Genomic DNA, 20,973 nt, shown 5'->3' with positions numbered 1-20,973 from the left:
TACATTCTACAGAAACTGTCCTCACCAAAGTGAAATGACCTCCTGACAGCAAAGTGCAACTGTAACAGGGCGCCGAAGGCGCACTCGGTCTCCCATCAGCCGCAGACCTGCTGCTTAGCTTCGGGAGCGAGGATGTGTTCAGCCTCGTTCCCAGGGCGGCTTTTGCTCAGCTGGGAGGCTCCCTGCTCCTAGGTCTGCCTTGAGTGCCGAGCTGATCACTCGGTGCTCGACTTGTTTGTCTGTCATGTGACGCTGGCCAAATGACCCTCACTTCCCACTACTGGCTACAGGTTGCCTGTGATTTTGGTCCCTTAGGCTGTGTATTATTATTGTTATTTAGCTTACCTTTGGATTTGACCCATGATCTGCTTCCTGACACCTCTTCTGCCTGCTCCCTGAACCTTGACGCTACCTCTCGGATTTTGACCTCGGCTTGCTTTTGGATTTTGTCTTTGCCTCTTCTCTTGTACTGACTTGACCTCCTGGACTGACCCCAGCTAGTTGACCCGCCTCGCCCTTCCGTTTTTGGTGGTACCTTGCTTGTTCCACCTCTCTGTCCGCGCTAGTGCTACCTCTCATTGGCTGTCCACTTCCCTGCTGTCTCTATCTCTTTGCTTGCATTTACTCAGGTCAGGGACTGTCACCCCGTTGCGCCCCGTCACCTAGGGCGGGTGGTGCAAGTAGGCAGGGACAGGGGACCGAGTGGCAGCTCAGGCGGTGCACCTCCGCTCTATCTTTATACCTGCGACTCTACCCCGTGACAGCAACGGTGATTACTCTCATTCTCCTTGACCTCTCTGCAGCTTTTGACACAGTAGACCACCATCTCCTACTCACCACGCTCCAATCTACCATCCTAAAAGACACTGCCCTCTCCTGGTTTTCTTCATATCTCATATCTCTCTTTCAGTGTATCATTTGCTGGCTCCACTCAGATCAGATCAGCTGTTTGAGAAGGCAGCGACGCTGGCAGTAGTGCAGCGGCCTTCTCGCTGTTTACCGCAGGCCTAGTGACGTCACGACTAGTATCAATGGCCTGGGCGCGGCTAAGCTCCATTGAAGTGAACAGAGCTTAGCCCCGCCCAGGCCATTGATACTAGTCGTGACATCTTTGGGCCTAAGGTAAACAGAGAGAAGGCCGCAGCGCTAATGCCAGCGCCGCTGCCTTCTCAAACAGCTGATCGGCAGGGGTCTCGGGTGTCGGACGCCCGCCGATCTATCCAGAGGATAGATCATCAGTTTAAAAAAACTGCAGAACCCCTTTCATTTTATGCATATTTTTTATGTTTTGCAGAAAGCCTTTGACCTGATCAGCCCAAAACAAACCGGGTACACAAGTTTTCGATACCATCTACTCAATTCCCTGTTTATTTTGTCTGGATTCGATGTAAGGTTCCCTGAGACTACTCTGATTTTATATGACATATTATTAGTACGGCACAGATGATTAATAGACCGGTATTAGATGTCACAGGGAAAACATAGAAAAGTGGACATATAATACAAATATACATATAATATACAATGCTGGTACAGGAGGAATAACAATGTGGACACAGGAGAGTATGAAAGTGGAATAAAAGGTTTTCATTTACAATACATTCAGTCTTGAGATCCTTTCACTTTCTTCACATTTTGTTATGTTTCTTCTTGTGCTAAAATAATATAAAAAAATTCAAGTTTTCTCCATCAATCTGCACTCAATACCCCATAATGGAAAAGTGAAAACAGAATTTTAGAAATGTTTGCAGATTTATTAAAAAAGGAAAACTAAAATTGTGTCCTATAACACTTGGCATTTCGCTCTGGGGCCTCCCATTCTCTGGATCATCTTTGAGATCTTCTACACCTTGATTGGGGTCACCTGTGGTAAATTCAGATGATTGGACATGATTTGCAAAGACACAGCCCTGTCTATATAGAATCTCACAGCTGACAATGCATCAGAGCAAAAACCAAGCCATGAGGAGGAAAGAACTACCGGTAGAGATCAGAGACAGGATTGTGTGGAGGCACAGATCTGGAGAAGACAAGTGACCGGAAAAAAGCCTCTCCACAGTAAAAGACACTTGAAAGCCACCTGGAGTTTTCAAAAATATGCACCTAAAGGACTCTTAGTCTGTGAAAAAACTGATTCTCTGGTCTGATGCAAACAAAATTGAACTTTTTGGCTTCAGTTCTAAGCGTCATGTTTGAAGGAAACCAGGAACTGCTAATTACCTGTCCAATACCATCCCTACAGTGAAGCATGGTGGTGGCAGCATCATGCTCAGGGGGTAGGGAGACTGGTCAGGGTTGAGAAAAGCTGAATAGAGCAAAGTGCAGAGATATTCTTAATGAAAACCTAATCCGGTGCTCTCTGGACTGCAGACTGGTCCAACAAGACAATGACCCCAAGTACAAAGCCAAGACAACAAAGGAGAGGCTTAGGGACAACTTTGTGAATGTCTCTGAGCCGTCCTGCAGAGCCCTGAACACAACGGAACATATCTGAAGACACCTGAAAATAGCTGTCCAGCGACGGCCCCCATCCAACCTGACAGAGCTGGAGGGGATCTATAGAGAAGAATAACAGAAAATCACCAAATCCAGGTGTAAATCTTGTGGCATCATCTCCAAGAAGACTGGGGTCTAGAATCACTCTCAAAGGGGCTTCAACTAAGTCCTGAGTAAAGGGGCTGAAGACTTATGTCCATGCAGGATTTTTGTTTTACCTTTTCAATAAATTGGCAAAGATTTTGAAAATGTTGTTTTCACTTTGTCATTATATGGATTTAACCCCTTAAGGCCCCTGCCACATTTCACCTTAAGGACCCGGCCATTTTTTGCAAATCTGACATGTGTCACTTTTTGTGGTGATAACTTTAAAACGCTTTTACTTATCCAGGCCATTCTGAGATTGTTTTCTCGTCACATATTGTACTTCCTGACAGTGGTAAAATTGAGTAAAAAATTTTTATTTTTATTTATAAAAAAAAAAAAATGTATCAAAAATTGTGAAAAATTGGCAAATTTCAATTTCTCTACTTTTATAATAGTTAGTAATACCTCCAAAAATAGTTATTACTTTACATTCCCCATATGTCTACTTCATGTTTGGATCATTTTGTGAATGCCATTTTTTTTGGGGGGGGGGGGACGTTTGGGGGGGGGGGACGTTAGAAGGCTTAGAAGCAAATCTCTACCTTGAGGGGTGTAGTTTGTAAAATGGGGTCATTTTTGGGTGGTTTCTATTATGTAAGCCTCACAAAGTGACTTCAGACCTGAACTGGTCCTGAAAAAGTGGGTTTTAGAAATTTTCCAGTTACAAAGCAAGGGTTAACAGCCAAACAAAACTCAATATTTATGGCCCTGATTCTGTAGTTTACAGAAACACCCCATATGTGGTCATAAACCGCTGTACGGGCACACGGCAGGGCGCAGAAGAAAAGGAACGCCATACGGTTTTTGGAAGGCAGATTTTGCTGGACTGTTTTTTTGACACCATGTCCTATTTGAAGCCCCCCTGATGCACCCCTAGAGTAGAAAATGCTAAAAAGTGACCCCATTTTGGAAACTACGGTATAAGGTGGCAGTTTTGTTGGTACTCCACATTCTGAAAGTCATAGTTTGATTTATTTTTTGTCTTGTGTAGGGGCTCATTTTTTTTCAGGATGAGATGACTGTTTGATTAGTACTTTTTTGTGGTGCATATGACTTTTTGATCGCTTGCTATCACACTTTTTGTGATGTAAGGTGACAATAACTGGCTTTTTTTTTTACACAGTTTTTTTTTTACGGTATTATCCTGAGGGGTTAGGTCATGTGATATTTTTATAGAGCAGGTTCTTACGGACGCGGCGATACCTAATATGTATACTTTTTTTATTTACTTAAGTTTTACACAATAACAGCATTTTTAAAACAAAACAAAAATGATGTTTTAGTGTCTCCATATTCTGAGCCATAGTTTTTTTTATTTTTTGGGGCCCTTTTTTGCGGGATGAGGTGATGGTTAGATTGGTACTATTTTGGGGGGCATACGCCTTTTTGATCGCTTGGTGTTGCACTTTTAGTGATGTAATAAATGGCTTTTTTAGCACAGTTTTTATTTTTTGACGGTGTTCACCTGAGGGGTTAGGTCATGTGATATTTTTATAGAGCTGGTCGATACGGACACGGCGATACCCAATATGTCAACTCTTCATTTTTTTTCTTCCTATTTTTTACAATTTTTTTAACTTTATTTTGGAAATAATCCCTGTTTAAATGCAGTACAATACATCAGTATTTTGCTGTATTGAACTGTTAGTCTCTTACACTGTAAGACGCTAACAGTTGCCTAAGAGATCCAGCCTGGGGACTGGGCCTCTTAGGCCTCCATACATGCCGGGCCCCAAGCCTTGGAATGGCTTGGGGCTGCCAAAGCAACCATCGAGTCCCCGCCACAGCAGAGCGAGGACCCGATGGATGAGGTGAGGGAGCGCAAACCTCCCATATGCCGCGGGTTAATGCACCGGCATCTGAGTTATCACCGATGCTGGTGGATGCAGCAGGGATCCGGCTGTCAGTAACAGCCGGATCTCTGCCGCTGATTGCGTCACCGCACGCGGGGGGGAGGAAGGGCCGCATGACGAGAATGCTCATCCTTGGGCGCTAAGTACCGGTCCTTTAGGATGAGCATTCTCGTCCTGGGTCCTTAACGTGTTAAGACAGGATGATAGGGAAACTTATAGCACAAGGAGCAAGAGAACGAAATGTGAGGAAAGTAAAGTCTGAATACTTTCTAAATTCACTGTGTATAACGGCAATTATTGTTCTTCTCATCACTAGGCCAGAATGCAGAGATAGTCAGCAGTGCATGACGTCGTGTAAGTGGTTAAACTGGGTTTTCTCAGATCCCAGCAACTAGTACAGCTATTCATCGCAGCCGGTGCCCCCCCACAACCTGCTGCTAAGCTGAGTGTTCAGCCTGGAGCATGAGAGGATGGAGAGAAGAGCTCGGAGAGGATGTCTATGTGCAGTCACAACTCCCTCCGCTCCTGTACATAACACAGGGGTCACTGCCCGGAGTGCTACTTTACTGCAGCTCTAAGGTAGAGCCTCATCTGAAGAAACCTCCCAATTCCCTTCCTCCATTCCTTCCTCCATACCTGTGGTCACATGGACTGGAATGTCCTCCTCCACCTCACTCTTACACGGGGGATCGCCCATCATCCGCTCTTCTTCATCCTCCACTTTAATATCAGTCACATCTTCCCCCTGATTTGTCATCTGTAACAATTCAGGACAATACAGCAGACAGGTGGGAAATCTAACAGATCCACATAAGAGACCCCCACAATCTATGACCCCTCTATGACTGCAGGACCCCCCTATATACAGTGCCTAGATAAAAGTATTCACCCCCCCTTGACTTTTTTCGTGTTTTGGTGCCTCACCACCTGGAATTAACATGGATTGTTTGAGGATTTGCACCATGTAATTTACAGCACATTCCCACAACTTTGAAGATGTTTTTTTTTTATTGTGAAGCAAACAACAAATAGAACAAAATAACAGAAAAGGTCAATGTGCAGAACTATTCACCCCCTAAAGTCAGTACTTTGTAGAGTCCCTTTTGCGGCAATCACAGCTCCAAGTCGCTTTGGATAAGTCTCTATGAGCAGTTGCCACATCTTACCACTGGGATTTTTGCCCATTCCTCCTTGCAGAACGGCTCCGGCTCCTTCAGGTCGGATGTTCGCGCTTGTGAACAGCAATCTTTACGTCTGACCACAGATTTTCTATTGGATTGAGATCTGGGCTGTGACTCGGCCATTCCAACACATTTACATGTTTCCCCTTAAACCACCCAAGTGTTGCTTTAGCCGTGTGTTTGGGGTCATTGTCCTGCTAGAAGGTGAACCTCCGTCCTAGCCTCAGATCACGCACAGAGTGGGGCAGGTTCTGCTGAAGAATATCTCTGTATTTAGCACCATCCATCTTTCCCTCAACTCTGACCAGTTTCCCGTCTCCCCAGCATGATGCTGCCACCACCATGTCTCACTGTGGGATGGTGTTCTTTGGGTGATGTGATGTGTTGGGTTTGCTACAGACATAGCGTTTTCTTTGATGGCCGAAAAGTTCAATTTTGGTCTTCTCAGACCAGAGCACCTTCCTCCATACATTTTGGGAGTCTTCCACAGGCCTTTTCGCAAACTCACTACGCGCCTTTTTGTTTTTTGCTGAAAGTCCTGGCTTTCTTCTGGCCACTCCGCCATAAAGCCCAACTCTATGGAGCGTACGGCTTATTGTTGTCCTTTGTACAGATCCTCCAGTCTCTGCTGTGGGACTCTGCAGCTCCTGCAGGGTTACCTTAGGTCTCTGTGCTGCGTCTCTGATTAATGCCATCCTTGCCCGGTCTGTGAGTTTTGGTGGCCGGCCGTCTCTTGGCAGGTTTGCTGTTGTGCCATGTTCTTTCCATTTGGTTATGATAGATTTGATGGTGCTCCTGGGGATCATCAAATATTTGGCTATTTTTTTTATAACCTAACCCTGACTTGTACTTCTCAACAACATTGTCCCTTACTTGTTTGGAGAGTTCCTTGGTCTTCATGGCAGTGTTTGGTTAGTGATGCCTCTTGCGTAGGTGTTGCAGCCTCCGGGGCCTTTCAAAAAAGGTGCGTATATGTAATGACAGATCATGTGACACTTAGATTGCACACAGGTGACATCATTTCACTAATTATGTGACTTCTGAAGGTAAATGGTTGCATCAGAGCTTTTTATGGGCTTCCTAACAAAGGGGATGTCGCCAGCCCCAGAGGAAGCACAACATGGGTAATGGGTTCTGCCACATTATGTGTTTGTGATGTCTTTATTGCACTTGCACTTTAGTACTATATCTTAAATGGACATTGTAATTGAACCATTGCCCTGTTTTTTTCCTCCTGAGGATGCCGCCTTTCCTGCACTTGTTTCTATGTAATGATCTCCTTTATGTAATATAAAATAGTAATTGCATTTCATATGCAGTCTGGTAATTTTTTATTGGATTATATTTCATTTTTTACCATAGGCATATATGTTACCAATTTTTTATTTTTTTTTGCATGGTGATTATTATGAGCATAGACTCTTATTATATATTCATTGGCTCATAATTTTTGGGAGTTGTAATGTAACAAAACACGAAATAAGTCAAGGGGCTGAATACTATTGCAAGACACTGTAGATGTGTATAGGGCTCAGCTCCATCTACCTGAGGGTTCTCTGGGAGCTTCTCCTCTGGACAGTCCTGGGAATACAGAGGACGGGGACATCTCTCGGGGGAATTTCTCCTCCTGGAGTCAGAATCTACAGGAGATAACACAGTGACTGATTATTTTACCGAATATATGTGATTATAAGATAATGAATGAGTCTATATGATCCTTACACCTCTATAATCAGGACGATCTCCTCTTACCTGGTGATGTCAGAGGCCGGGGAGCCTCCATCAAGGCGTCCTTGGACAGATCCTTGTGTCCTTCTATATACTCCCACTCCTCCATGGAGAAATAGACCGCCACATCCTGACACCTTACAGGAACCTGACAACACAATGACACCGTCATCACCCAGACCCCTCCAGTGCTGTTACTGGAGAATTTCCCAGCATTCCCAGCACTGTCACCTCTCCAGTCAGCAGCTCCATCATCTTGTGGGTGAGTTCTAGGATCTTCTGCTCATGTATCAGGGGAAGAGGCTCTGTGGTGGGCTTCCTACTCCACCCTCCTGACTCATGGATGATGGGAGTCCCCCCCAATGTCTTCTTCACTATGGTGTAATCCTGTGGATGGAGAGAGACACTTAGGGAAAGAAATTCCTTCCTGACTCCAGGTCTACAATCAAAATCCCTCCCTGGATCATGGCCCCATCTCCAGTAATCTAGTCACTACAAGTTGGAATATTATTACCCTCCAGGCCCCTTCTGGACTCTTCTAGAGAATCCCCCATGACTCCTTCCTCTGGCAGAGAGCTCCATAGTCTTACTGCTCTTACAGTAAAGACTTCTATGTTGGTGGAGAAACCTTCTTTCCTCTAGACGTAGTGGAGACCTCCTTGTTATAGTCCAGTATCATCTTGATGTCAGACTAGTGGTAGAAATCCTCCCTCCAGGCCACACTCCGGCCATCTCCTCCTCTGCTTCCTCTCCTCCTGGGTACAACGTGCCTACTTACCTTCTCATGGCTCCTACAACATGACTATTGGTCTCCATGATCCATCACTGACCATAATGGTGACTGATCTTCAGGTTCTACATCACTTGGAAGGTCTGGAGGCTGTTCTCCAGGACCCTGGACTCTTCCTATCACTTCCTATGATGGATTCTCCTTCCCGATGTCTGACTTGTTACAGAATACAATAAAGAGGAGAGAAATCTAGAAAAGTTTACCTCTCCGCTCAGCAGGGAGATGATCTCCAAGGTGAAGTCTAATATTCTTCTGCTGATCTCCTTCCTGTCCATCCTTGGTGGTCATTCAGGAGAAGAGGAGAGAACTGGAGGAGCTGGAGGCTTCTAGTACTGCAGGCGCCTTTATGAGGAGAGGAGAGGCTGGAAATCCTCCAGGGACAAGAGCATTAGTGAGATCCAGAACCGCACTTACTGCTCCTGGAGAGACCCCGCTTCTCAGAGCCTCCACCACCGATATTAAGTGAACACTGTAGAGAAAAAAACTTGATGCATCAGGTGAGAATTTCCTCCTTAAGCAGTTAAAGTAAATGTGCAATTTTCACACTGGCCACTACTCCTAAAATATGTTAAAGGGGTTGTGCAGTGATTTATATATCAATATCTAATCAGTGGGTGTTCTGGGTGTCGGATCGGACTATTTGAAGAGGAGGAGGTGCTCCACGTGAGTGCTGCTTACTGTTTATTACGCTGCGTGTCTTCTCGGAAGAACAGTATAATGAAGAGTACTTGTTCCATTCACTTGAATGAAGTGAGTACTTGTAACACTACGCTGCTGCTCCACAGGAGATGAAGTGCTGCGTAACGAAGCGCTGCCTCGTCAAACCGCTAATCGTCAGGGATCGAGCATCCTTGCCGATCATATACTCATGAGCTATGCTGAGGATAGGTCATCAATATAAATCACTGCACAACCCCTTTAAGACTTCATGTCTTTTGAGAACAGCTACATGGGCTATAGACACAATGGACTGAAGGGACCTCACTGGCTTCTGGGAGAGAATTTTCTGGGTATGCTCTCTGAGCTGTGCAGAGGTCAGGAGGGTGTAGATAAGCTGTAATATCACCTATTGTGAATGGTGCATATCTACATAGAGGTATTACTTATGATTGTAATTCTGCCTGTGGCGATGATGAAGAGTCATGGTAGATTTATACTATGACGGCACAGGCAGCGCAGGACGCACTATGAACGGCACAGGCAGCGCAGGACGCACTATGAACGGCACAGGCAGCGCAGGACGCACTATGAACGGCACAGGCAGCGCAGGACGCACTATGAACGGCACAGGCAGCGCAGGGCGCACTATGAACGGCACAGGCAGCGCAGGGCGCACTATGAACGGCACAGGCAGCGCAGGACGCACTATGAACGGCACAGGCAGCGCAGGACGCACTATGAACGGCACAGGCAGCGCAGGACGCACTATGAACGGCACAGGCAGCGCAGGGCGCACTATGAACGGCACAGGCAGCGCAGGGCGCACTATGAACGGCACAGGCAGCGCAGGACACACTATGAACGGCACAGGCAGCGCAGGACGCACTATGAACGGCACAGGCAGCGCAGGACGCACTATGAACGGCACAGGCAGCGCAGGGCGCACTATGAACGGCACAGGCAGCGCAGGGCGCACTATGAACGGCACAGGCAGCGCAGGACGCACTATGAACGGCACAGGCAGCGCAGGACGCACTATGAACGGCACAGGCAGCGCAGGACGCACTATGAACGGCACAGGCAGCGCAGGACGCACTATGAACGGCACAGGCAGCGCAGGACGCACTATGAACGGCACAGGCAGCGCAGGACACACTATGAACGGCACAGGCAGCGCAGGACGCACTATGAACGGCACAGGCAGCGCAGGACGTACTATAAACGACACAGGCAGCGCAGGACGCACTATGAACGGCACAGGCAGCGCAGGACGCACTATGAACGACACAGGCAGCGCAGGGCACACTATGAACGGCACAGGCAGCGCAGGACGTACTATAAACGACACAGGCAGCGCAGGACGCACTATGAACGGCACAGGCAGCGCAGGACGCACTATGAACGACACAGGCAGCGCAGGGCACACTATGAATGGCACAGGCGGCGCAGGGCGCACTATGAACGGCACAGGCAGCGCAGGGGCGCACTATGAACGGCACAGGCAGCGCAGGGGCGCACTATGAACGGCACAGGCAGCGCAGGAAGTAGGGATCGACCGATTATCGGTTTTACCGATATTATCGGCCGATATTCAGGATTTTGACAGTTATCGGTATCAGCATCTATTTTGCCGATATACCGATAACGTATTGAGAACAAGGATCGTGCTGCTCTCGGCGCTCTCCGTGTTCCCTCAGCAGCACAGGGGAGAAGGATCAGTGTCTCCTCCCCCTGTGCTGCTGCTGCCGCCAATTAGAGGAGAGAGGACAAAAGAAGGGGAGGGGCTGTGGCCACCTGTCACCACCAGACATCTGAGAAGCTCTGACAGACGTCCTTCAGAACCTCCTCCTTGAGGTTCCTTTTGTTTTGCTTTCATTTTCTCATCTCGTTAGCCTCTCTTAGCTGTCATGTAGTTGCACTGATTGCATCCCTTTAAATCCCTTCCCATACTGCATCACTTTGCGGTTTATACAACTTCCTGGAGTGTATGCATGCTGGATGCTACTACTGAGTCTTCTACAGATAAGTTTTGTTCATTCATTTGTATTTCCCTGTTTGCTGGATCCCAGGTGACCCTGAGTCCCTCCGTATCAAGTGTAGGGAGCCAGGGGTCGTGTCCCCTCACTATTATAGGGTGTTCAGGTGTTATACAGTCGAGGTACGAGGATATGCGATCATCTACCATTGAGATTTTTGCATAGGCTGAGCAGTTAGGGAGAGAGCCAGGTCTGTTGCAGGGCTATCCCTTTGGTTCCTTAGTTTTGGATCCAGTCAGTCGGATCTTCATTTTGTGTCTTCTAGTTTTCTGTATACCTTCCGTGACATTATAAACCGCCTTAAGCATGAATTCGGTTTCAACCTTGATTGACCGCATGCAGGGTATTTCACTGGAGGTAGAAGATCTCCGGAAAACTGTCTCTCAGTTTGAGGTGACCGTTTCTGCTTGCGTTCATGGAGTTTGTTCTGAGCCTAAGATCTCGCTTCCGGATACGTTCTCCGGGGGTAGTGAGAATTTTGTGCGTTTTAGAGAGGCTTGCAAACTCCATTTTCGCTTACTTCGCCATTCCTCTGGTGATGAGGAGCGGAGGGTGGGGATCATCATCTCGCTGCTCAGGGATAACGCTCAGTCTTGGGCTTTTTCGCTGCCGGTGGGGGCACGGCCCCTCCATTCAGTGGATGAATTTTTTTTAGCCCTGGGTCAGATATATGATGATCCGGATCGTATTGCTCTGGCTGAGTCTAGACTACGTCTTTTATGCCAGGGTAAACAATCCGCAGAGATATACTGCTCAGAATTTCGGAGATGGGCAGCTGATACTGGTTGCAATGATGCTGCACTCCGAAGTCAATTTTGCCATGGTCTTTCAGAGGGATTGAAAGATGCATTTGCCTTTCATGAGAGACCTACCTCCTTGGACTCTGCCATGTCTCGGGCCGTTCGTATTGACAGGCGTCTTAGAGAGAGAGGAGAGATCACTCCTTCCTGTCATACTCAGTCCAATGACAGTGCGGCGGTCTCATTCAGTGCACAGGGGTCTCAGTCGCTCTCAATCCCTTCTGAGCAGGGGCCCATGCAGCTGGGTTTGCTTGCCTCTGACAATAGAGGATTCAGCTCTCATGGGAAGGTTTGTTTCTGTTGTGGAGGTATAAATCATTTGGCAAATGTTTGTCCCTCTAGGAGATTCAGGCAGTTTTTTGAGAGTAATAAAGAAACAAAAAGAAAAAAAATCCTCTAAAAACGTTCCATCTGTTACTATTGGCAAGGTTGATGCGGAAATTGAAGGTTTTCCATTTGCTTGTAGTTCCAGTTTTGTCCTACCTGCCAGGGTGGCGCTAGAGAGCAAGAATATTTTTTGTGAGATTTTTGTAGATAGTGGAGCAGCTGTCAATCTTATTGATAATCAATTTGCTATAACACATGGTTTCCAGGTATGCACTTTGGGAAAGGATATACTTGTTTTTGCTATTGATTCCGTTCCACTTTCTCAGAAATCGTTAAAGGGCATAGTTCACAATATCCGTTTAATTGTAAGTGATGCTCATGTTGAGGATGTGTCATGTTTCGTCCTTAGCGGTTTGCCTACTCCTCTAGTGTTGGGGCTACCCTGGCTCACTAAACATAACCTCACCATTGATTGGCAAGCGAGGCAAATAAATGGTTGGAGTGACTTTTGCAGAGAGAATTGCCTCACAACATCTGTTTCAGAGGTTTCTACTAAGACTGTACCCTCTTTTCTCTCTGAATTTTCGGATGTGTTTTCTGAGAGTGGTGTTCAGGAATTGCCACCTCACAGGGAGTACGATTGCCCTATTAATCTCACCCCAGGCGCCAAGCTGCCTAAATCTCGTTTATACAATCTCTCCCAACCTGAAAGGGTCGCCATGCGTGCTTATATCTCTGAGAGTCTGAGAAAGGGACACATACGACCCTCGAAGTCACCTGTTGCCGCTGGTTTTTTCTTTGTTAAGAAAAAAGATGGTTCTTTAAGACCATGTCTGGATTTCAGGGAGCTGAACAGTATCACAATTCGTGACCCTTATCCGCTTCCTCTGATCCCGGACCTGTTTAACCAGATTGTAGGGGCTAAAGTTTTTTCCAAATTGGATCTAAGAGGGGCATACAACCTGGTCAGGGTCAGAGAAGGAGACGAATGGAAGACGGCCTTCAATACCCCTGAGGGCCATTTTGAGAATTTGGTTATGCCTTTTGGTTTGATAAATGCTCCAGCCGTCTTTCAGCATTTTGTGAACAGCATTTTTTATCATTTAATGGGGAAATTTGTATTAGTGTATCTAGATGACATTTTGATTTTTTCTCCTGATTTCAAAACTCATAAGGAACATTTACGTCAGGTCTTGCTCATCCTGCGGGAGAATAAATTGTACGCTAAACTGGAAAAATGTGTGTTTGCAGTTCCAGAAATTCAATTTCTGGGGTTTCTTCTCTCCGCTTCTGGTTTTCGCATGGACCCCGAGAAGGTCCGCGCTGTGCTTGAGTGGGAGCTTCCTGAGAATCAGAAGGCGCTGATGCGTTTTCTGGGTTTTGCCAATTATTACAGGAAGTTTATTTTGAATTATTCCTCTGTTGTTAAACCACTCACTGATATGACTAGAAAGGGGGTAGATTTTTCCTCCTGGTCGGTAGAGGCGCGTAAGGCCTTTTCTAATATCAAGGAGAAAAAAATAAGGGGTTGGGTCAGCACAACCTGCCTGTAGGTGCACATCACTATGGCAAAATACATATACAAACGGAAAATGCAAATGTGATCGCACACTACATCCAGCACTCTGCCCTCCATGCTGGACGAGACATTGGTTTATATTTTGGCCAAAGCATAGTAAGCCACTCACCGCGTCAAGGTTGTCTCATGAGTGGTCCCTAACTCTTGTTCCTACCTGTTCATGGGCCATGACAGCCACATAAAATCCAGGGAATGCAGGTCAGCATGCAAGCCAAGTACACTTTGCTTGTAGCCCCGTCCGGGAGAGTTTTGCTTCCGCTCCCATCTTGGTACAACCTGATATTTCTCTACCCTTCATAGTTGAGGTTGATGCTTCTGAGGTGGGTGTGGGTGTGGGTGCGGTCTTGTCTCAGGGTCCCTCTCCTGCCAAATGGCGACCGTGTGCCTTTTTCTCGAAGAAACTCTCCTCCGCAGAGAGAAATTACGATGTGGGAGATAGGGAGTTGTTGGCCATCAAGTTAGCTTTTGAGGAATGGCGCCATTGGCTAGAGGGAGCCAGACACCCTATTACCGTGTTTACTGACCATAAGAATCTGGCCTACTTGGAGTCAGCCAAGCGTCTGAACCCGAGACAGGCCAGATGGTCTTTGTTCTTTTCAAGGTTTAATTTTGTTGTCACCTTCCGCCCTGGGGTTAAGAATGTGAAGGCGGATGCCCTGTCACGTTGTTTTCCGGGAGGTGGGAATTTTGAAGACCCGGGTCCCATTTTGGCTGAAGGGGTGGTTGTGTCTGCTCTTTATCCTGAATTGGAGGCAGAGGTTCAGGTAGCCCAGTCAGAGGCTCCTGATCTTTGTCCTCCTGGGAGGTTGTTTGTGCCTCTCGCTTTAAGACACAAGATTTTTAAGGAGCACCACGATACTGTCTTTGCTGGGCACCCGGGGGCAAGAGCCACAGTGGATCTCATCGCTCGGAGATTCTGGTGGCCGGTGCTTTGTAAGTCGGTTGAGGGTTTTGTGGCAGCCTGCGAGACCTGCGCTCGTGCCAAAGTCCCTCATTCACGGCCTTCAGGTCCTCTCCTTCCGTTACCCATTCCTTCCCGTCCTTGGACACATCTGTCCATGGACTTCATTACGGACCTGCCTCGTTCCTCGGGGAAGACTGTGATTCTGGTGGTGGTAAACCGTTTTAGCAAAATGGTGCTGGCGCAGGCATTTATTGATCACATTGTCAAATTGCATGGTATTCCTTCAGACATAGTCTCTGATAGGGGCACACAGTTTGTTTCTAGATTCTGGAAGGCTTTCTGTTCTCGCTTGGGGGTTCGGTTGTCATTCTCTTCTGCTTTCCACCCGCAGTCGAATGGTCAGACAGAGCGCGTCAATCAGAATCTGGAGACATATCTGCGCTGTTTTGTGGCGGAGAATCAGGAGGATTGGTGTTCTTTTTTGTCCCTTGCTGAGTTTGCTTTAAATAACCGTCGTCAGGAGTCCTCTGAGAAGTCACCATTTTTTGGTGCATATGGGTTTCATCCGCAGTTTGGGACATTCTCTGGAGAGGGGTCTTCTGGTTTACCTGATGAGGACAGATTCTCCTCATCTTTGTCATCGATTTGGCAAAAGATTCAGGATAATCTAAAGAGCATGAGTGAGAGATATAAGAGTGTGGCGGATAAGAGACGTGTGCTTGGTCCGGACCTGAATGTTGGTGATCTGGTGTGGTTGTCTACTAAGAATATCAAATTGAAGGTTCCCTCCTGGAAGTTGGGTCCTAAGTTTATTGGGCCTTACAAAATCTTGTCCGTCATCAATCCTGTTGCCTACGGTCTTGATCTTCCTCAGACTTGGAAGATCCATAATGTTTTTCATAAGTCCTTATTAAAACCTTATGTCCAACCCATTGTACCCTCGTCTTTGCCTCCTCCTCCAATTATGGTTGATGGTAATCTTGAATTTCAGGTCTCTAGGATTGTGGATTCTCGTGTTGTCCGCGGTTCTCTCCAGTACCTCGTTCATTGGGAGGGTTATGGTCCTGAGGAGAGGATGTGGGTCAAAGTGACGGACATTAAGGCCACTCGTCTCATCAGGGCTTTCCATAGGTCCCATCCTGAGAAGGTGGGCTCTGAGTGTCCAGAGTCCACTCGTAGAAGGAGGGGTACTGTCACCACCAGACATCTGAGAAGCTCTGACAGACGTCCTTCAGAACCTCCTCCTTGAGGTTCCTTTTGTTTTGCTTTCATTTTCTCATCTCGTTAGCCTCTCTCAGCTGTCATGTAGTTGCACTGATTGCATCCCTTTAAATCCCTTCCCATACTGCATCACTTTGCGGTTTATACAACTTCCTGGAGTGTATGCATGCTGGATGCTACTACTGAGTCTTCTACAGATAAGTTTTGTTCATTCATTTGTATTTCCCTGTTTGCTGGATCCCAGGTGACCCTGACTCCCTCTGTATCAAGTGTAGGGAGCCGGTGGTCGTGTCCCCTCACTATTATAGGGTGTTCAGGTGTTATACAGTCGAGGTACGAGGATATGCGATCATCTACCATTGAGATTTTTGCATAGGCTGAGCAGTTAGGGAGAGAGCCAGGTCTGTTGCAGGGCTATCCCTTTGGTTCCTTAGTTTTGGATCCAGTCAGTCGGATCTTCATTTTGTGTACACCTTCCGTGACAGCACCGCTCCACCAATGAAGATAAGTCTTTCATTAATTCATATACAGGATTTGGGAGCTGGCTGCAGAATCACATAGCCGGCTCCCGACCTCTATGAGCGGTAGCTGCGATCTACGGTAGTTAACCCCTCAGGTGCTGCGGATCGCAGCTACCACTCATAGAGGTTGGGAGCCGGCTATGTGATTCTGCAGCCAGCTCCCGCCTCCTGTATATGAATTAATGAAAGATTTCTCTTCATTGGTGGCGCAGTGCGCCCCTCCAAGCCCCCCAGTATTAATCATTGGTGGCGCAGTGCGCCCCCCACCCCCATCCCAGTATTAAAAACGTTGGTGGCGCAGTGCGCCCCCCCACCCAAGCCCCCCCTCCCCAGTATTAATCATTGGTGGCAGTTTACAGGATCCCCTCTCCCCTGCTGTGTAATCCTGGGGCTCCGATCGGTTACCATGGCAGCAAGGACGCTACTGAAGCCCTGGCTGCCATGTTCAGCTCCATGCTGCTATGTGGACAAAGTACAGAGCAGCAGGGACAGTATGAGGTCCTATTCACCCTGATAGAGATCTATCACGGTGAATAGGACAAGGGTTCTAGTCCCTAAGGGGGCTAAAAGTTTGTAAAAAATAAATAAAAAATTAGGTATAAATGAAAAAGAAAGATTTTCATAGTGCGTCCTGAATGTGCTGTTCATAGTGCTTCCTGCTAGGGATCGACCGATATAGATTTTTTAGGGCCGATACCGATAATTTGTGAACTTTCAGGCCGATAGCCGATAATTTATACCGATATTCTGGGAATTTTCATTTTTGAAAAAAAAAATATTTCCTACACAAATCTGCTGAAAATTAATATGTTAATGTTATTGTTAAAGTGTATTTAGAAAAACTATGAATTAACACATGTGGAATTATATACATAACAAACAAGTGTGAAACAACTGAAAATATGTCATATTCTAGGTTCTTCAAAGTAGCCACCTTTTGCTTTGATGACTGCTTTGCACACTCTTGATGAGCTTCAAGAGGTTGTCCCCTGAAATGGTTTTCACTTCACAGGTGTGCCCTGTCAGGTTTAATAAGTGGGATTTCTTGCCTTATAAATGGGGTTGGGACCATCAGTGGCGTTGAGGAGAAGTCAGGTGGATACACAGCTGATAGTCCTACTTAATAGACTGTTTGTTTTATGGCAAGAAAAAAGCAGCTAAGTAAAGAAAAACGAGTCAGTCAGCCGAAAAATTGGGAAAACTTTGAAAGTAAGGGCTATTTGACCATGAAGGAGAGTGATGGGGTGCTGCGCCAGATGACCTGACCTCCACAGTCACCGGACCTGAACCCAATCGAGATGGTTTGGGGTGAGCTGGACCGCAGAGTGAAGGCAAAAGGGCCAACAAGTGCTAAGCATCTCTGGGAACTCCTTCAAGACTGTTGGAAGACCATTTCAGGGGACTACCTCTTGAAGCTCATCAAGAGAATGCCAAGAGTGTGCAAAGCAGTAATCAAAGCAAAAGGTGGCTACTTTGAAGAACCTAGAATATGACATATTTTCAGTTGTTTCACACTTGTTTGTTATGTATATAATTCCACATGTGTTAATTCATAGTTTTGATGCATTCATAGTCATGAAAATAAAGAAAACTCTTTGAATGAGAAGGTGTGTCCAAACTTTTGGTCTGTACTGTATATATATATATATATACACACACACACTCACCTAAAGAATTATTAGGAACACCTGTTCTATTTCTCATTAATGCAATTATCTAGTCAACCAATCACATGGCAGTTGCTTCAATGCATTTAAGGGGGTGGTCCTGGTCAAGACAATCTCCTGAACTCCAAACTGAATGTCAGAATGGGAAAGAAAGGTGATTTAAGCAATTTTGAGCGTTGCATGGTTGTTAGTGCCAGACGGGCCGGTCTGAGTATTTCACAATCTGCTCAGTTACTGGGATTTTCACGCACAACCATTTCTAGGGTTTACAAAGAATGGTGTGAAAAGGGAAAAACATCCAGTATGCGGCCGTCCTGTGGGCAAAAATGCCTTGTGGATGCTAGAGGTCAGAGGAGAATGGGCCGACTGATTCAAGCTGATAGAAGAGCAACGTTGACTAAAATAACCACTCGTTACAACCGAGGTCTGCAGCAAAGCATTTGTGAAGCCACAACACGCACAACCTTGAGGTGGATGGGCTACAACAGCAGAAGACCCCACCGGGTACCACTCATCTCCACTACAAATAGGAAAAAGAGGCTACAATTGCACGAGCTCACCAAAATTGGACTGTTGAAGACTGGAAAAATGTTGCCTGGTCTGATGAGTCTCCATTTCTGTTGAGACATTCAAATGTTAGAGTCCGAATTTGGCGTAAACAGAATGAGAACATGTCTCCATCCTCTGATGGCTACTTCCAGCAGGATAATGCACCATGTCAAAAAGCTCGAATCATTTCACATTGGTTTCTTGAACATGACAATGAGTTCACTGTACTAAAATGGCCCCACAGTCACCAGATCTCAACCCAATAGAGCATCTTTGGGATGTGGTGGAACGGGAGCTTCGTGCCCTGGATGTGCATCCCTCAAATCTCCATCAACTGCAAGATGCGATCCTATCAATATGGGCCAACATTTCTAAAGAATGCTATCAGCACCTTGTGGAATCAATGCCACGTAGAATTAAGGCAGTTCTAAAGGCAAAAGGGGGTCCAACACCGTATTTGTATGGGGGCACTAATAATTCTTTAGGTGAGTGTATATATATATATATCTATCCTCTGTATATGGAGCTCTGCTAATGGCTGATAACCTGCTCTGTATCTGCTGCACTGCAGGAGCTGAGGGACCTGTGATGATGTCACCGTCATGTGATCAGTTCAGGGAGAGGTCGAAGCTCGGCAGCGGAGAGGAAAAGTGGTGCTGTAGGGCCTATGAAGTGTTGTAAGGGTATTTTACATAAAGAAGTACTGATTGGAGAGAATGAGATCTGCCACCCGTTTTAAACTTGGGTGCTCATAGAGGACAGTAGTCCATGTATATCTCAAAATAATCTATGGCACACCAAAAATGTATCTTGCAAAGTGGTGCTTTAATACATCTTGTATATCTTTACATAATCAATTGTCATCCAGACATAGAGACTAAATAAGTAGATTATTGGCCATATGAAAAAGTCCCTTTAATTATATGACCTGAGTTAGGCTACTTTCCCGCGTGTTGTGCGGATCCGTCTTGTATCTGCACAGACGGATCCGCACCAATAATGCAAACGCTTGTATCCGTTAATAAAAGTTATTACTTTGCGAAGTCTCATGACTTCATGTAATAACTGAACCCGAGTTCGGTATCAAGGTCTTTTACAGTAATAATTAATTCACAAAGTTATTACACAAAGTTTCACGAGACTTCGCAAAGTAATAACTTCGGGTCATCGTTGCCAATACATTTTAATACTGTGCAGAGCTCCCGTTCCGTACAGTATTAAAAGAAAGTTTAGTGCTTATAGACTTCGGATGAAGCTTTCGAAGTCGATTCGCTCATCCCTAGACCTATCGTCTGGACATCCCCCGACACCCGAGACGCCCGCCGATCAGCTGTTTGAGAAGGTACTCACTGCTCATCAGTCACATGGCTATAGCGCAGCTCAATACCAAGCACGGCCGCCATGCCATGTACGGTGCATGGTGAACACGGAGAAGACCGCAGCGCTCACAGGAGCCTTTTCATACAGCTGATGGTTGGAGGTCCTGGGTGTCAGACCCCACCGGTCAGATACTGATGACCTGTCCAGATGGAAAACCCCTCTCACAATGTATGTGTGTAATGTCTGTAGACGTGTATCTGTCATGTATAGGAGTATATATACTGTAGACGTGTATCTGTCATGTATAGGAGTATACATACTGTAGACGTGTATCTGTCATGTATAGGAGTATAATGTATAGATAAAGTATAGGAGTATATATACTGTAGAGGTGTATCTGTCATGTATAGGAGTATATATATATATATATACTGTAGACGTGTATCTGTCATGTATAGGAGTATATATATATATATATACTGTAGACGTGTATCTGTCATGTATAGGAGTATATATACTGTAGACGTGTATCTGTCATGTATAGGAGTATAATGTATAGATAAAGTATAGGAGTATATATACTGTAGACGTGTATCTGTCATGTATAGAAGTATATATACTGTAGACGTGTATCTGTCATGTATAGGAGTATATATATACTGTAGACGTGTATCTGTCATGTATAGGAGTATATATATATATATATATATACTGTAGACGTGTATCTGTCATGTATAGGAGTATAATGCATAGATAAAGTATAGTAGTATATATACTGTAGACGTTCATCTATCATGTATAGGTGTATAATGTATAGGAGTATATATACTGTAGACGTGTATCTGTCATGTATAGGAGTATATATACTGTAGACGTGTATCTGTCATGTGTAGAAGTGTATATATATATATATATACTGTAGACGTGTATCTGTCATGTATAGGAGTATATATACTGTAGACGTGTATCTGTCATGTATATATAGGAGTATATATATATACTGTAGACGTGTATCTGTCATGTATATATAGGAGTATATATATATATATACTGTAGACGTGTATCTGTCATGTATATATAGGAGTATATATATATATACTGTAGACGTGTATCTGTCATGTATAGGAGTATATATACTGTAGACGTGTATCTGTCATGTATAGGAGTATATATATACACACACTGTAGACGTGT

The 20,973-nt window shown here is 45.6% G+C and overlaps 4 protein-coding genes across 10 annotated transcripts in view; 1 reads left to right on the top strand and 3 right to left on the bottom strand.

The window, feature by feature from the left end:
* LOC120998305 (gastrula zinc finger protein XlCGF26.1-like) overlaps positions 1-20,973 on the top strand; it is a 4,064,644-nt gene that overhangs the window by 285,410 nt on the left and 3,758,261 nt on the right. The window lies entirely within an intron of this gene.
* LOC120998356 (zinc finger protein 420-like) overlaps positions 1-20,973 on the bottom strand; it is an 870,654-nt gene that overhangs the window by 130,965 nt on the left and 718,716 nt on the right. The gene's annotated exons all lie outside the window — the stretch shown is intronic.
* The window catches only part of LOC120998306 (oocyte zinc finger protein XlCOF7.1-like), a 1,981,422-nt gene that overhangs the window by 1,653,001 nt on the left and 307,448 nt on the right, over positions 1-20,973 (bottom strand). The window lies entirely within an intron of this gene.
* Positions 6,737-7,673, bottom strand: LOC120998397 (oocyte zinc finger protein XlCOF7.1-like). Its single transcript, XM_040429072.1, has 3 exons — positions 7,637-7,673; positions 7,430-7,553; positions 6,737-7,317 (listed from the first exon to the last, which is right to left on the bottom strand). Exons 1-3 carry the CDS (start codon positions 7,658-7,660, stop codon positions 7,103-7,105), a joined length of 363 nt encoding a protein of 120 aa, XP_040285006.1. The 5' UTR covers positions 7,661-7,673; the 3' UTR covers positions 6,737-7,102.

Source organism: Bufo bufo, chromosome 4 (assembly GCF_905171765.1).
Source record: "Bufo bufo chromosome 4, aBufBuf1.1, whole genome shotgun sequence".
Taxonomy (NCBI): domain Eukaryota; kingdom Metazoa; phylum Chordata; class Amphibia; order Anura; family Bufonidae; genus Bufo; species Bufo bufo.
Note: the sequence above shows the minus strand (reverse complement) of the source record. Positions and strands in the feature narration are given on the sequence as shown.

Bases quoted from the DNA above. Each gene is read 5' to 3' on its own strand.
- LOC120998397 (XM_040429072.1), bottom strand. From the start codon at position 7,660: ATGATGGAGCTGCTGACTGGAGAG. The intron at 7,554-7,636 runs GTGACAGTGCTG...TTGTGTTGTCAG, and splicing joins TGGAGCTGCTGACTGGAGAG to GTTCCTGTAAGGTGTCAGGA. The intron at 7,318-7,429 runs GTAAGAGGAGAT...TATCTCCTGTAG, and splicing joins CCGGCCTCTGACATCACCAG to ATTCTGACTCCAGGAGGAGA.